At 35.9% G+C, this 14,517-nt stretch overlaps 1 protein-coding gene across 7 annotated transcripts in view; it reads right to left on the bottom strand.

Annotated features, from left to right (window-relative positions):
- Nucleotides 1–3,181: 3,181 nt before the first annotated feature.
- CFAP54 (cilia and flagella associated protein 54) overlaps nt 3,182–14,517 on the bottom strand; it is a 107,168-nt gene continuing 95,832 nt past the window's right edge. For 2 of the 7 annotated variants that reach the window (XM_083845207.1, XM_083845208.1), the window contains 5 exons: nt 10,879–11,064; nt 9,420–9,526; nt 8,545–8,734; nt 7,102–7,176; nt 3,183–4,603 (listed from right to left, as the gene is read on the bottom strand). In XM_083845207.1, coding sequence (XP_083701333.1) covers nt 4,475–4,603; nt 7,102–7,176; nt 8,545–8,734; nt 9,420–9,526; nt 10,879–11,064 — 687 coding nt within the window. In that variant the 3' untranslated portion in view covers nt 3,183–4,474. Of the gene's footprint in view, nt 4,604–7,101; nt 7,177–8,544; nt 8,735–9,419; nt 9,527–10,878; nt 11,065–14,517 lie in introns of those variants that run through there. The other 5 variants (XM_083845210.1, XM_083845205.1, XM_083845206.1 and 2 more) reach the window with 4 other exon arrangements.

Here is a 14,517-nt window from a genome sequence, read left to right on the forward strand (position 1 = left end):
CTCATCAATGTTTATAAATACCTGAGGTGTGGGAGTCAGAGGGATTTGGCCAACCTCTTTTCAGTGGCTTGTGGGGACAGGACAAGGGGCAATGGCCACAAAATGGAGCACAGGAAGTTCTGCACCAACATGCGAAAGAACTTCTTCACAGTGAGGGTGACGGAGCACTGGAACAAGCTGCCTAGGGAGGTTGTGGAGTCTCCTTCTCTGGAGATACTCAAGGCCTGTCTGGACGCCTACCTGAGCAATCTGCTCTAGGGAACCTGCTTTGGCAGGGGGCTTGGACCCGATGATCTCTGGAGGTCCCTTCCAACCCCTACAATTCTGTGATTCAGTGATCTTGATTTTCAACTCTGTGCCTGAGCCACAGTCTAGCTGTAAGATGCCAGTCACCAGGGAGCATGAAGCAAGGCGCCATATACAAAGCACAGACCTCATTCTGCTCCAGTGCTGGAGAGCAGCTTTTAGAGCTGCCAGGCGCTTGCAGTTCTCCCATTTGGAAAACCCACAGTAAAAGCTCCTGTGCTGACTCCCTCTGGGCCTCCGTGAGGTGAACGCATGACTGCCAAGAAGCAGAGAGTTTCGTCTATGAAATTTTGATTTTTTTAGTGGCTGCTGAAATGCCCTATTCAGTTCTGGAAGTCTGTCCAGGAGCTAAACCAGCCCTGACAGTTCACTGACTTTTAGAGCTTCACCTTCCGCACAGCTGTACTGAGAACAGCCCAGTCAGACTGTAGAACCCGATTCATCATCTTGCCATGATTTCTTATGTAGCATATTCTGTTTTCCACTATGTGACAGTGAGATTTTTGCTGTTAATTCACTTCAACATATACTTTTTTTTTTTTCTTTGCACAGTAAGTAGAATCCTAAATCATGCTGGCATGGGAGACAAATGAGAATAATCCTAATTATCTCTGGTGTTTCAAAGTGGAAAATTAAATTGCACTGGTAAATATTTCACTTCAGCGCTTGCCTCTGGACCCTTTTACCCCCTCTATTTTAAAGATTAACCCATGCTTCATATTGTTATTTCTCTCATTTGATGATATACTCAGTATATTTCACACAATGAGAATCTTTGGCAAACATAAATGGAAGCCTTTGGTGGCTTAATTAGTTCAGCATATTAGCCTGTAATTCCAACAATTAATTCTAGTGCCATCATTATTCTTTTATAAAATCTTTCTTCTTGAATTTGACTGAAAATGGATTTGGAAACAAATGATTATCCCTTTTACATTGTGTCTCAATTTAATAATTACTTAAATTCACTGCCTCTTTCATTCAAGGATCTGAAAATATTTTCCAGATGTCGATGCAAAAAAACTTCAAAATACACACTGATGAGGGGATTACTGTTATCTTCTTATAAAGAAACTGAGGCATAGTGAGGCTAATTACTAGGATTATTTTGTTAGATTGATGTCTTCCAAAAATTGGATAAATACTTAATGCCAAACAAAAAAATGAGAGTGAGTTGGAGCTGTAGCGGCATTTAAAAATCGGCCACACGCAATTGGATAAATCTGTGTGAAATTATTAATTTCCACACCATAAAATTAATTTAACCAGAAATAATTCCAAGTTGCTAAATATTTGTAGATGTGAAATAAATCCCGTGAATGCCTCGAATATACAGACAGTAATATAACTTAAAACTATATCAAAACAGTATTTGAAAAATGAGATGGTCTTAAAAAAGGTCTTTAAAAAAGAAAAAACAATTTTCAGCAATTTTCAGAATTGTCAGTGTTAGGCTCACTGTTCAGTTTCAATTTGAGGCCCAACACAGTCTTGGTGATGCAGTTAATAACTGCAGAAGCTGTTTTTGTTCTCTGGTTGCTTACTTCATTCACTTCACAGAACAGAAAATACCAAAGGAATGGGAAAAAAAAAAAAAACCTGCTCCTTTTAGTTTTCTTTATTTCTTTGCAGGATCCTTCTTGTACATCGATCGTCCAGGGGATGCGCTGAAGATAAAATACCTTTCATTTTGGAATCCTTTCAACTTGTTCCCATAGTGCTTTCCCTCTCCCCTTCCCTTGCCCCACAACTTACCAGATAGGGAAATACTATCAATTCCTTCTACAGAGTGGAATGGAGAAATATTTCAATTACAACGTGAAAAGAATTCACGAACAGGCCAGCCGTTCAAAGCTGTCAAGGCGGTCGGTGGCCCTTCAGCTGTGCTGCATGGGGCAGATCACGGAGCAGACCTCCAGAGGGCCCTCCCTGGCCCTTGAGGCTGTGAAAACAGAGTGCCTTTCCCCTCCTCCTTTATACTTTTGGAGACAGTGAAGCAGAGGAGTATTCTGTAGAAATTTAATTGAGCGTGATGGTGACATAAATTTATCCTAGTCTTACATATCAAAAAATTCAGTCTGCATTCAATGGTAATGAAAAACCAACCCAAACTACTACGATACATAAAAACCAAAGCGTTTTACTTTGCAATGAGCTTTATACTTCTGTGTAATTACTGGAGACATGTTTAAATATGAACTTTCTTCCTTACAAGCAGGTTTTAACTAAAGAGTTTAATTTTGTGCTAACATAAAAATGTTTTCTCTGATATTTCATTTTGAAACCTGCACTGAATGCTTAATCCTGTGTTTCTGAGAGTAGACTCTGCTGCTATGGATACAGTGAGGTCAACTTTTCAGCCCTATTATTTTACTGTGCAGTGTTAAAGCAGATGGCAGGAAAACTTTTTTTTTTTTTTCCAACAAAAATATCTTAGAAAGTGTAATGTATTTTAAATGCGTATGTAAAGCATTTCATCAATATTAACATAAGAATTATAACAAGGTCCGGACTGGCAGCACTGAATAAACACCTTGCCTGTACTAGAACTTTGCTTCCATTTTCACTTGATGCTTTAAGAATGTCTTACGAATATTCATTAAGCTGCACAAAAGTCCTGTGATAATTCTCAAGGTGATTCCAAAAGAAAAAGAAAGGTTTTATGCTTTTTACACAGCACAGGAAGAGACTGAATAGCTTTTCTGTAAGAGCTGCAAATTTCTACTTCTTCCTTGAGAAAGAAAAATGAGTAATGTCAATTTTTATCTTTCCTGTTTTTTGAAGACCTCCAGAACTATAAATTCTTTTAATTGAAAGCCTAATGCTATGGAATATCTCCTCCAAATTGGCTGTTAGGCAGCTGAGTTAAATAACCATTGTAGCTCAGTTTTAAAATTGTCTCACAAAAATGCCTTCCCTATCAATTACTCAGTTTTTACTTTCTTTTTATCGTGGTATCATAGTCCTTCTAATTTTTCTACTATCTACAGCATTACAGAAGAGGCTGGACAAAATAAAAAAATAGCACAACTTTTTAAAAGGCACACAGCACAAATATATCCACTCTTCTCTCTTTTATAAGAAAAAAGAAAAACAGTAGAAAACATAACTCCATTTTTTTCTTGTTACTGATTCCATTTAAGATATCCATTGTGCTGAATCTTTTACCACCACCCCACAAGAAACTTCACTGGTAGAACAGGTAACCACATTTCTCTGAAAAGCGCAAGTGAAGGAGAATCCATAATTTCCAAACAGCTTGAAATATTTTCTTGTTTTATCATGGGACTACAACAGAGACAGCCTGATTGACGTGAAAGGTGCTGTGTTTTCAACCCAATCGTTTACTTTATGCAGAAACTGAACTCAGGAATCCTAACTGTTAGTCCTAATTTTTCACTGTTAACATAGATAGTGACAGGACAAGTCTCTCAGTGCACCTGCCCAAACATCCCTTACTTTTACTGTTTGTTGCAAACACAAGAATTATGGCTATTACAAAATTCTTCTAACTAGTGAAGAAGAGCCTTGCCTTGCGATGTGAGCAGAACCAAAAGGCCATGCATCCTGAACACTTTCTTGTTCAGCCTTGTTCAACTAAACTACTTTTTTGTATCAAATTCCCTTTATGGGACAAGCATATTTCCTCAGGTAGCTGTTGATAAGACTAGGGTTTCTTCAGCACTTTAAAATAATATTTACATCACTGACAACATAAATAGAGGTTGTGTTAACATTTTAGAATAATGTCCAAAAGTTGTTCTGTATAGTATCATTATTCTGATTTTTTAAACTGGCTTTTTTTGAATCAATGCTTTGAAATTCTGGAGACATCTGAATGACCGTTTTCACTCTCAACAATCTGTAATGTGTTTGGCAAAAGACAGAGAAGTGTGAAATGCTAGTTTCCAAACAGAAGTGTAAAAGAACAAATCCAGTGATGATTTTACAGATAATATCTTCTCAATAAGAAAGCACTTTTAATACAATTAATTCCTAAAAACATTTTTTAATTTTAAAATAATTGAAAAGTACCTAAAAATGAAAATGATAAAGCACATTAGAAGCCAAATCATGGTGTGATTAATGAGTTTTTTTCACTAACAGCAGAACTGAAGTCTAAGTCTATAGTACTCAGCAAGTTATTAAGTTATTGCAAAATTGGAATTTAGTGAAAAAGAGAAATGATCCAACGGAAAAGGCTTTCTTCAGTTATTGTACATCCATTGGCAGCACTGACAGGATCAAACATATCTTCCAAAGTTGATATTGATTGAAAAGTAACGTCAAATGGGATCTGACAAGTAAGGGGAAAAAAAAAAAAAAACTTTGTTAAGTGTATAAGTTCCCAAAACTACATATATACGATATTCAAATATCTCATATTGAAGCCAGATTTCTGACCAACAACCAAAGTGTAAATTAGAAATGGTAATTGCCTCAATATAAATTTGTGGTTAATGACATCTATTCCTTGAAACTAGAAGAATGAGACTAAGGGGAAGAAATTTCTGTGAACAGTCTTGCTCACAAAGTTCCTCCTAATCATCTGTAGATAAAATGAAGATATCAGAAAAGAGCAGCAAGAATGATTAGTAATTTGGAAAGTTTTTCCTAGGATGAGAAGTTGAAAGACTTGAGCTACTTGTAGAAGGTGAAATAGTGGGCTAAATAGTGGGATGAATTGTTTTGTATGTCCATTGGACATGGAGAAGAGCTATTTAGCTGATTTTGCAACTAATATGCTTTAGATATTAAGAAAAACCAACTGTAGGAAGAGAAGCACTGGAAGAGGCTATCTAGGGAGGTTAATTTTTAATGCAATTATTTTATTGAGAAATTTGTTTTTAACATTTAAAACTGGAACTCCCAAGCGTAACACTTTATTATCTCTCTCAAGAACAGAGCTGTTCATTAAATAGCTTTAAAAATAAGCTGGTGAAACAATTTTTATTCTTAAAACATGAACAGTCAAATAATTTTAGATGAATAATTCAATGAAAAGGCACGTTTTCGCCTTAGAAATATAACTCCATGCTGAAGCAAAAGCGCCAGAAGACTCATGAACAGAAAAAAAGAGAATCAAAGAAGAGAAACTGGAAACATGACAGGAGTTAAAGTGTGACAGCTGAGAGAACGAGAAAACAAATACCACAAATTAGAACTGACTTTGCCCAATCAATTCACAAGAAGACCAGCAACAGAAAAGTGTATGGTGGGGGAAAAAAATTATGTGAAACTACATATAAGCAATGTATTTGCCTTCTTTTCCTGTGTGTTTGAAAACAAAGGGAATGTACTGTTCTCCACAACACATAATTCCATGCTGAGGTTTCCAGCCCTCACAGAGAAGACCGGGTAAGGCACACATGCAACTTATTTGAAAGTTTGGAAATACTACATAGAAATATTCTGTAAACAATGAAATGCTAAGCTGGCTTTAGAGAAGAATGAAGATTCTCATCATCTTGAAGGATTAGGCTTCACTCACTCAGCCAACTCGGCCATATCTAATAGGATGCAGTTTGAAGCCTCTGCCTGAAACTTTGTGGTGAAAAGCCCATTGGTTCACCTGTTGAAACATTTTAGTTTCTTGTGGCAGTATGGCAGAATCAAACAGAGCAGATAACATCATATTCTTACTGGAAAGACACTGTTAAATCTTTCTCTCTCACTATCATTGGAGACCCACAAAAAGAAGCAGACCAAGTAAAGTGGGATTCATGAGAATTTAAAACAGGTCCAGGAGGCCCATGGGATTCTAAGGAAGCTCGGCCATACCTTTCCCTAGGTATTTGTCACTACTCTACTACGGAAGATATTCCAGTGGAACCATGGAAAGTATAGCTTTGCAGAATAAATATGTATGTATGCATTGACAGAGCTGGACTGGGTGATAGGAAGGTCTGGGAGTCACTTGGGAGAGACCTTCAGGGTGGATAAAAGGAGCGGCAAGAATGGTGCAATGTATATAAAAGGGAAACAGAAAATTTTTAGGTAACAGCCTGCAGGATGCACAGGACAGCATTACAGATTCTCTCTTCAATAGCAGGCCATTAGCCAAACTGTTACCAGATAAAACTAGGGATTCCCTTTTGTTAAAGAGCTACCTGACTAGAAAAGAGTACAGCTGATGCTTTGGCCATTATCATTTTATTGTGAATAATTATAGGCAAGATAGTTGTGAGGGAGTCATATGTTATGGATTCAAAAATCTTCCTTGGAGTTCCTTAAGCTCTGCTCCTGATTCTCCTAGGATGCCTGAGAACACTGAGCAGTATTGCTGCCTGCTATGGGCCAGTTCCCATAGTCTCCTCTGGGATACTGACTACAAATAAATACCAATAGGAATACAACAGCATGGACAAACAAATGGCATACTATCTTTGAGGCAGAGAAAGCTAAAGAAAATAGAAGGTAAGCCTGAATAACTGCGAAAATAAAGGGCATGGAAGAAAATTGCATTTGGCAACTGCATCATGGAAATACAATGGAACAATAAATTCCATCTAAACAATGACCAGAGAATGGTGGATAAACCAGATAAATCCATTGTGAGTGAGATTTATTTTTAATACATATTTATTTGTATAAAAAGGTGATTCTAACAATGAAGATATCCACAGCTGGTAATCATGAACATTTGTATTTAAAAAAAAAAAAAAAGCCCAGAAATGTAGGAGAAAAAAATTGAAAGGTACAAGATACTTAGTAGTAAAACCCATGTTTCAGCCTAACTGAACAATTGTTTTATTTTAGAAAACACATTTTTTACTATTGATGAGAATAGCATACCTCAGTCAATGGCGAGGACAGGTCTGGAACAGAGAGCAGAGCTTTGACTTCAGATAAACACCTTTTAGCCATTTCCTAATGATACAAAACAAGAGAAAACCAATGCTGTACTATCAGTCTCGTCTGATAAGCTAACAGATGGTTTAGCTTTACAAAATTGTTCAGAACCACCAGGTTTTAACTTATTCTAGTTAAATTCAGAGGAAAATACATTTTTTCTGCAACAAAAATAGTTGTGTTTGCTGTACAATACAAGTGCCCAAACCTTGCAGTTTTTACTGGGGAAAAATTGCCCCTGGCTCAGGTATTAAATCCAATGAGCATACTTTTGCTACATGTTTACTGACGATGTTATAAACAAACACTCTGACAAGATGGTATTTATACATATCTAATGCAAGGCATGTTAATCTTGTTACTATTCTAAACATTGGTTTTCCAATTACTGACATACAGTAATGAAAGTTTGAGCAAAAACCTTCAGGTAATCAGAAATGCCCAGTAAAGGACAGCTCTGTCTAGCCTCCTGAAAACACTATGTGCCGTGATTGGCCAAAACATCATTTGTTCTCCAAGCTGGTCAAAATACAGCTTTGTAATAATGGCACAGTGCACAATTGTCACTGTTTCACAGCATCCATCAGACCAAATGACAGCCTCTACATCATTAATCATTTCATATAATAGATATAAAGAGAATCCTGTCACATGATAAATGTCTCCCACTTTGAAAATAAACGTCTATTTTGCCTTGGCATTTATCAAGTAGCAGTTATGCTGTGGCAACATTCTATTCCATTGACATTATCTCAAAGAAACCACATGGAAAATTCTGAAATTACCTCTTTTGTGTATGTATGTCGGGGGAGTTATTTGGTTGTGGACCATATTCAGCCTTGCTAATAACAAAAAAAAAAAAGACGAAGGTGGCATAGAGAAAATGAAAATAAATTCACTGCCAGTTTTACTCAGCTCTCAATAGTGTTATTAGAAGGTTCTTATTTCAGAAACCATCACTGCCCATTTTGCATTGAAGATGTGTAACTGATTTTTAAAAAAGCACTTTTGGGTTGATCTCTCTGCTAATTTAACACTGTGCCAAGCATTTTCAGATGTAGATTGCTATAAATCAGGCATCAAATTTCAGATTTACATACCTGAAGATGTGGCCTTTATTTTCAAGGGGGAGGTTGAACATGCCTGGTATTTTTTGTAAACCATCAAGCAATACATAAGGAGAAGGAAAAGTTATTAAATATTAATGTTATTAAAGTTATTAGATATTAAATGAAAAGTGAAAATATCTCAACATTTCTTGAAAGGGGTGAGGCAAGTTTAATCTTCTGTGTCTGCCTTCCAAGTTACCTGTCATTTATTTCCCCAAAATAGGCATCTTAAATAAAACTGTCAGACATATTTAAGAGCAAAATTGTTCTCACTTACTTCTGTTTTTTCATCAAGATGCACTTTTGCAATATTAATTTCAGCTTTCTCTGAAGGAATTATTTTCAGGGTTTCATTTTGTTCAAGAAAACTTGTTGGTTCTGAAGCTGAAGATAAGCTTTCTGAACTTTGCATCAACATTTCAACTTGATCTTTCAGATTAGATAATTTCTCCCTTAAAGAAATAACTCTGAAAGACAAGATTTTATTACATATTGATTAGGTTCTAGATTTTCTTTCATTTCAAGATTGATCTCATAATTTTACCAAAAAAAAAAAAATCCATTAAAAAAGTGGAAATATGGAATGTTTAAGCTTTTTGCATTAAATAATAAGAAGCAACATTTTAAGTAAGCCTCTCTAAGAAAAAAAACTCATCCAACCAGCACAAGGTGGGCTGGCAAGCTGGGTGGCAGAGGCTGCAGTTATTCTTGACCTTTAGTCCTTCCCCTCCACCTGCTCAGCCATTCAAAAAATTTTGGTCTAGATGAATGACAAGGAAGAGGTCATGAAAAATGCCATCAGATGTAAAAAGAAGGGCTGAGTCTGGAGCTACAATTGAGAAAAATTCTTGCAGGCTCAGAGTTATATGGGAAGGAAGGAGTACCTAATCCAGTGAGAGAATGGGAATAAGTAAGAGTGCTAGCATTTTCTTGTGTTGCTGTGCCAGAGTCATGTAATTAGCATATGTTATTCATTTCTTTAAGAAACCAAACTAAAAGACTGATGTACTGAAAAGACATAATTTTGGATGGGTTTAATACTGTGTGCAACGTCTTACAGATTTTATAGTGAAAAGTGTCTGAAAAGCTAAAAAAGAATGCATTTAAAGACTTTCATATGGCATGAAATAACAGGACAAAGTGATTACTTGCCTAGCCAATGGAACCCATAAGTGACCTGAAAACACAGACATTGAACTGAAAATCTTGATGTTGCTAATCTTGATAGGCTTTGTATTATAAGCATAAAGCAGCAAAACCTGTAAAAGAGATGGAATAGATAAACTATAATGTGAAAGGGTACAGAAGGCCTAAGGTATTTCAGTGATACTGGATTATAATTACTATCAAATTCAGTGTACTGGTAAAGACTAAGATAATTAACTTTCAGAAAAAAAAGTAGAGTGTGGTTTCTTACGAATTTTTACTACACTCAGTTTTTATAGCTGTTAAAACAACTATTTAAGTCTTTTTTTTAAAGTATATGAATTATTTCAGTGATATCATTTATATGGGTTTGAAAATGAGTTGTACCCTATAGAGTCACCATCAAAATCCCAATCTAGCTCTGATCCCAGTCAATCAATCCCATTTAGGTTCAAGTTGAAAGTTCCTATTTCAAGTAGGCTGAACCTTTTACTGAATTTCCAAAAGGCAATTATTTACATTTCCAATATGACCTTGTGCATGGCTGTCATCATACTATATTTAAATCCACAAACTGCACGTAACTCACCATTCTAACAGAGTGGTATCAATATCTGAGCACAAGACGATGAACTAGAATGTTCTCATCTTTTACTGTATTAATTTTCTTGTATGACTGAAAATATGCTTCCCAGTAGTAGCTGATTATTTTGACTATATGGAGAATGCCAAGAATATGGCATACATATGTCAGTTGTTTTCAAGAGTTGTCTCCAGATCTCTACTGGTCTGTAACTTTTAAAACTATTGAGAAGTGCATTCTTTGCACTAACTTCATGTTGCTTCTATTAGCTTGCTAATAGAGATGAGAAGGATCTAGCAGAAACTTTGGTCTGCTAAGCCAAAATGTTTGGAGACCATGGGTTTCTATTGCAGTATCAGAAATTGTATCTACGTTCAGTTCCCTTGTTTAAAAACAACACAACTTCCATCACCCAGTCTCTCATTTCCACACAACCCTCCAGTCCATCTCACCTTTCATTTTTAATCTGATTTCTTAGGGAAATGAGGTGCAAGAAATCCCATTTTCTTTGTATATGAGTGCCTCTCGTTTCTGACAGCCTCCCACCAAATGGTGCTGTTTGAATATCTGTAACCTTCAACCAAATTTAAGAGTAGAGGTCATAAAGACTTCAGGGTCTTGCAAAAGACAAGAAAACATTATGGCCTGGAGGCTCTACATGATCTCCAAAGTCTTTCTTTAACCTGCTACCAGATGACTGTTAGGGCATTATGTTTGTCCTGTGTAGCAGTTTTGTGTTGTAATAAATGCATAGCTCCGGGCAGTCCAGCTTGCCAGCTGGTATAATTCAGTTAAAAAGTTGTTCTGTCATGACCAAATATTCATTAGAAATGAGACTTAATTTGTTCCAATACTTAATGAACTGCTTTGGTGTAGCTATACCTTAGTCTCTGTATTGTTTGATGGCTTTGCCAGAGAAGGAATGTACCACTGGATGTTAATTTCCTTATTTGAAGCATTTGCTGCCCTACTCTCTGTCTGATGGCCTGCTTCTGTGGTGACAGAAACCGGAGAAGCTATTCTCACACTTGGCATCTTTGGTAAAATTCCAGAAGTTTCAAGAGACATCTGAAACACACACACACAAATTAAATTGTATTTTACTAGTGTAACATGTATTTGTTTATAATAACCTAATGTCTATTAATATCAGTGTAACTTTCAGTCCTGCACACATATATGCTTATTTAGATAAATGGGTAATTATTTAAAGGTGTCCATCTTACCAAGTCAAGGCTTTTCAAAATTCACATGAAGAGATATTTCTAAAGGTAATACAAAGAACCTCTGGGCTGACTTAGAGACATCTACAATAACAGTGATTATTATATTTGACTTGTATTCCTCATGGCATTATCCTTTTTGCTAGAAGATATTATTCGACATGCTGACCATACAAAAATTATTGATGAAAAAGTCATTTGGCTGCTATACGTACTGATAACTAAAACAGAAACCTGAATGCCAGACTAATGTTTTATTTATGTTTAAATATTCATTTTTTCATTTTCAGCGTGTCTCTGTGGCGCAATTGGTGAGCGCGTTCGGCTGTTAACTGAAAGGTTGGTGGTTCGAGCCCACCCAGGGACGGGGTGTCACATTTTGAAAGGAAGTTGTGGGGAGCTGGGGATTGGCTTCTTCTTGCAGATAACTAGCAATAGGACAAGAGGGAATGGCCTCAAGTTGAGCCAGGGGAGATTCAGCTTGTAAATTAGAAGGAATTTCTTCTCAAAAAGAGCAGTCAGGCATTGGAACGGGTTGCCCAGGGAGGTGGTGGAGTCACCGTCCCTGGGGGTGTTTTAGGAAAGGTTGGATGTGGTGCTTAGGGACATGGTTTAGTGGGTGACACTGGTGGTAGGGGGATGGTTGGACCAGATGGTCTTGGGGGTCTTTTCCAACCTTAATGATTCTGTGATTAGCTGTACAGCTAACATACAGTGATATCTACTGAAAATCCAGTCATTTAATTTGTGAGGATTTGTCACATGTCATATCTACTAAAATATATACGGAACATTAGCAGACTATTCATCAAATAGTTACTGTTTAGTTATCATTTACCAGGGAAGCAACTGGAGCAGTACTGTCAACCAACATTAATTTATAAATAAAAGCCTTTAAAAACTGTAAAAGATTTGATTTAAAGGCTGAACAGTGCCACACCATTTCTAGTTTTTAAAGTGTTTTGCAGTTTGTAAAGAATGGAGGAGGCTAAACAGTGACATTTTGGTGGAATATGGATGCTGTTTAGAGCTATAGTGTCTCCATCATTGATTCCAAATTATGGACACTGGAAATAACTGCCTGGAGAGTTAGTTGTTTTAATATTGAATGTTCATTGCTGAAAAAGCCTGGAGAATCTTACCCACTTAATTTTTAGATAATGCAGCTCAAAAGGCAATAAATATGAGTGAACGGAAGACAGATTTTTCACACTGATCCAATCTTACTTCATAAAGCCAGCTCCCAACCCACATCAAAATACAGAAGTGAAGATAAACATGGAGTCATGCATGCTATAGTTATGCATTTTAGCACATGGATTACCTTCAGTAGGGCATGGTACAACAAACTGGGGATGGTCCATGACACATAGGCTCTGAATATGAAGTGATAAAAGTGGCCATACCTCTTAGCATGCTATGAGGTTTTGCATGGCTAACCCACCTAGTACAAGAATATTCTACATTCAAGATCTTAGACTTTACTTTTGGCAATGAATCACCCACAATCCTGCTAAAATGGAAAGTGAACAAAATTATAAGAAAATGCACATATGGAGATGGGAACGACCTATTTTATGCCAAGCCCTTCCGTTAAAGCTCTCAAAAGTCTATTTTATGATATGCGTTTCTTTCTAAAACACACGGTATATTCTCTTTTTCACTGAGCTGCTTCTTTTGTTATTTACATCATATTGAATATTTTTGAGGATGGATATTACAACTGCTCTTGTCAAACTGGAGGGCTGCTGAATTGCATCTATTCAACTTTGGTGAAAGCCTGAGAACAACAAACTTTTATTTTAAGTGTTTCTAGCCCTACATACTACCATGCAGTTGAATAAAAAAAAAAAAAAAAAGCATGAAAAATGCAACAGGCCACACAATTTTAATTTTAACCTTCTTAATATAACTTGGATTCTTTGTTCTGTAGAGCTGAAAAAAATTCATAAGTCAAAACCAGAAAGACATATATAAGTGAAACAATCTTGTACATAAAAAATCTTTCTTTCAAAAATATCTATTTTTATTGTTAAAAAAAAGTATCAAATTACAGTAACATTTAAAAAAATAACTTATACAGCCTTCTGAATAGTTAAAGCTTCTAAAAATGTTGTAACAAAAATCAATGAAGCTTAGAATTTAAACAAGTAAGAGCTTTATGCTTGTTAGCTGTCTACAACAGTGAAGCTAACACATGATTATGAGCTTGCACCTGTCACGAACATGACAGTGAGCTCTGAAGCTTATTATTCTAGGACAGTGTAATACTAATTATGTCAAAAGAAGAGCAGACAGAGTAAAATAATTTCTGATATACGATGGCTGTTATAAATGTCACATACCATATATTTACAATTTATTCAGTGGCACAGTCAGCTCTTTGTTGGGAAATGAGTAATGATATGCTGTCCAACACTGCAGAAAGTTCACCAACTCTAGAAGAGCTACTTTCACAAAAGTATTTTAATTCATTTTGATAAGATAAAAAGCCTTCACTCCTCAAGGCTCCCTTGTCTCCATCTAACCCCGAACATAGTAAGTAAAAAATAAACCACAGAGAGTAACCCATCATTTTAATTTTTTAGTATTAGGATAATTATTAATGTGAGAAGTGTGATGGGGAAACTTGGAAGAAAATTATTTTTACATTGAATCTTCAAAGACTTTTGCCATTCAATATTCAATACATATGCCATGGTCAGCATAGACTCCAGAATTCCAATTTGAGATTTCTGTGAGTAGTATAGTCTGAGCTGCTTATATTTGAAAGCTCAAATAGTCTGTTTGCAAGCCAGAGAAAATACTAATTTTCTAGCCAGCTGATAGTGAAAAATTTTGGCAATCTTCAGACATTAATTGAATTTGAAACACGGGGTTTCAACAGATTTTGAGAAAATACATATGTGTATATATATAATGTATATATATATGTTCACATAAATGTATAATTACATTTATGTGAAAATCAGTCTTTTACTACAGACCAAATTAACAATATTGTTATTGCTTGTACAAACAAATTGCAAATCAAACCTTAGGACATTTTTGGTGTGAAACATGGAGCTCTCAAAGATTAAAAGCTTCAGCCTTGCCTAATAACACATCCACCTTCTAAACTAATAATGAACTTTTCTTAAATATCATTTTGCTTAACTTCCTAAAGCCTAAATAGAGTGGGCACAAGATAGTGATCATTTCTGCAGGAATGAATAATACAAAGATGTTTGCATTTGTTAATGAAGTCCTTCACTGCTTGCATAGGATTTTGGTTTTGCAGTGATCCTCTGGATAATTA

This window comes from Anser anser, assembly GCF_964211835.1.
Source record: "Anser anser genome assembly, chromosome: 1".
NCBI lineage: Eukaryota > Metazoa > Chordata > Aves > Anseriformes > Anatidae > Anser > Anser anser.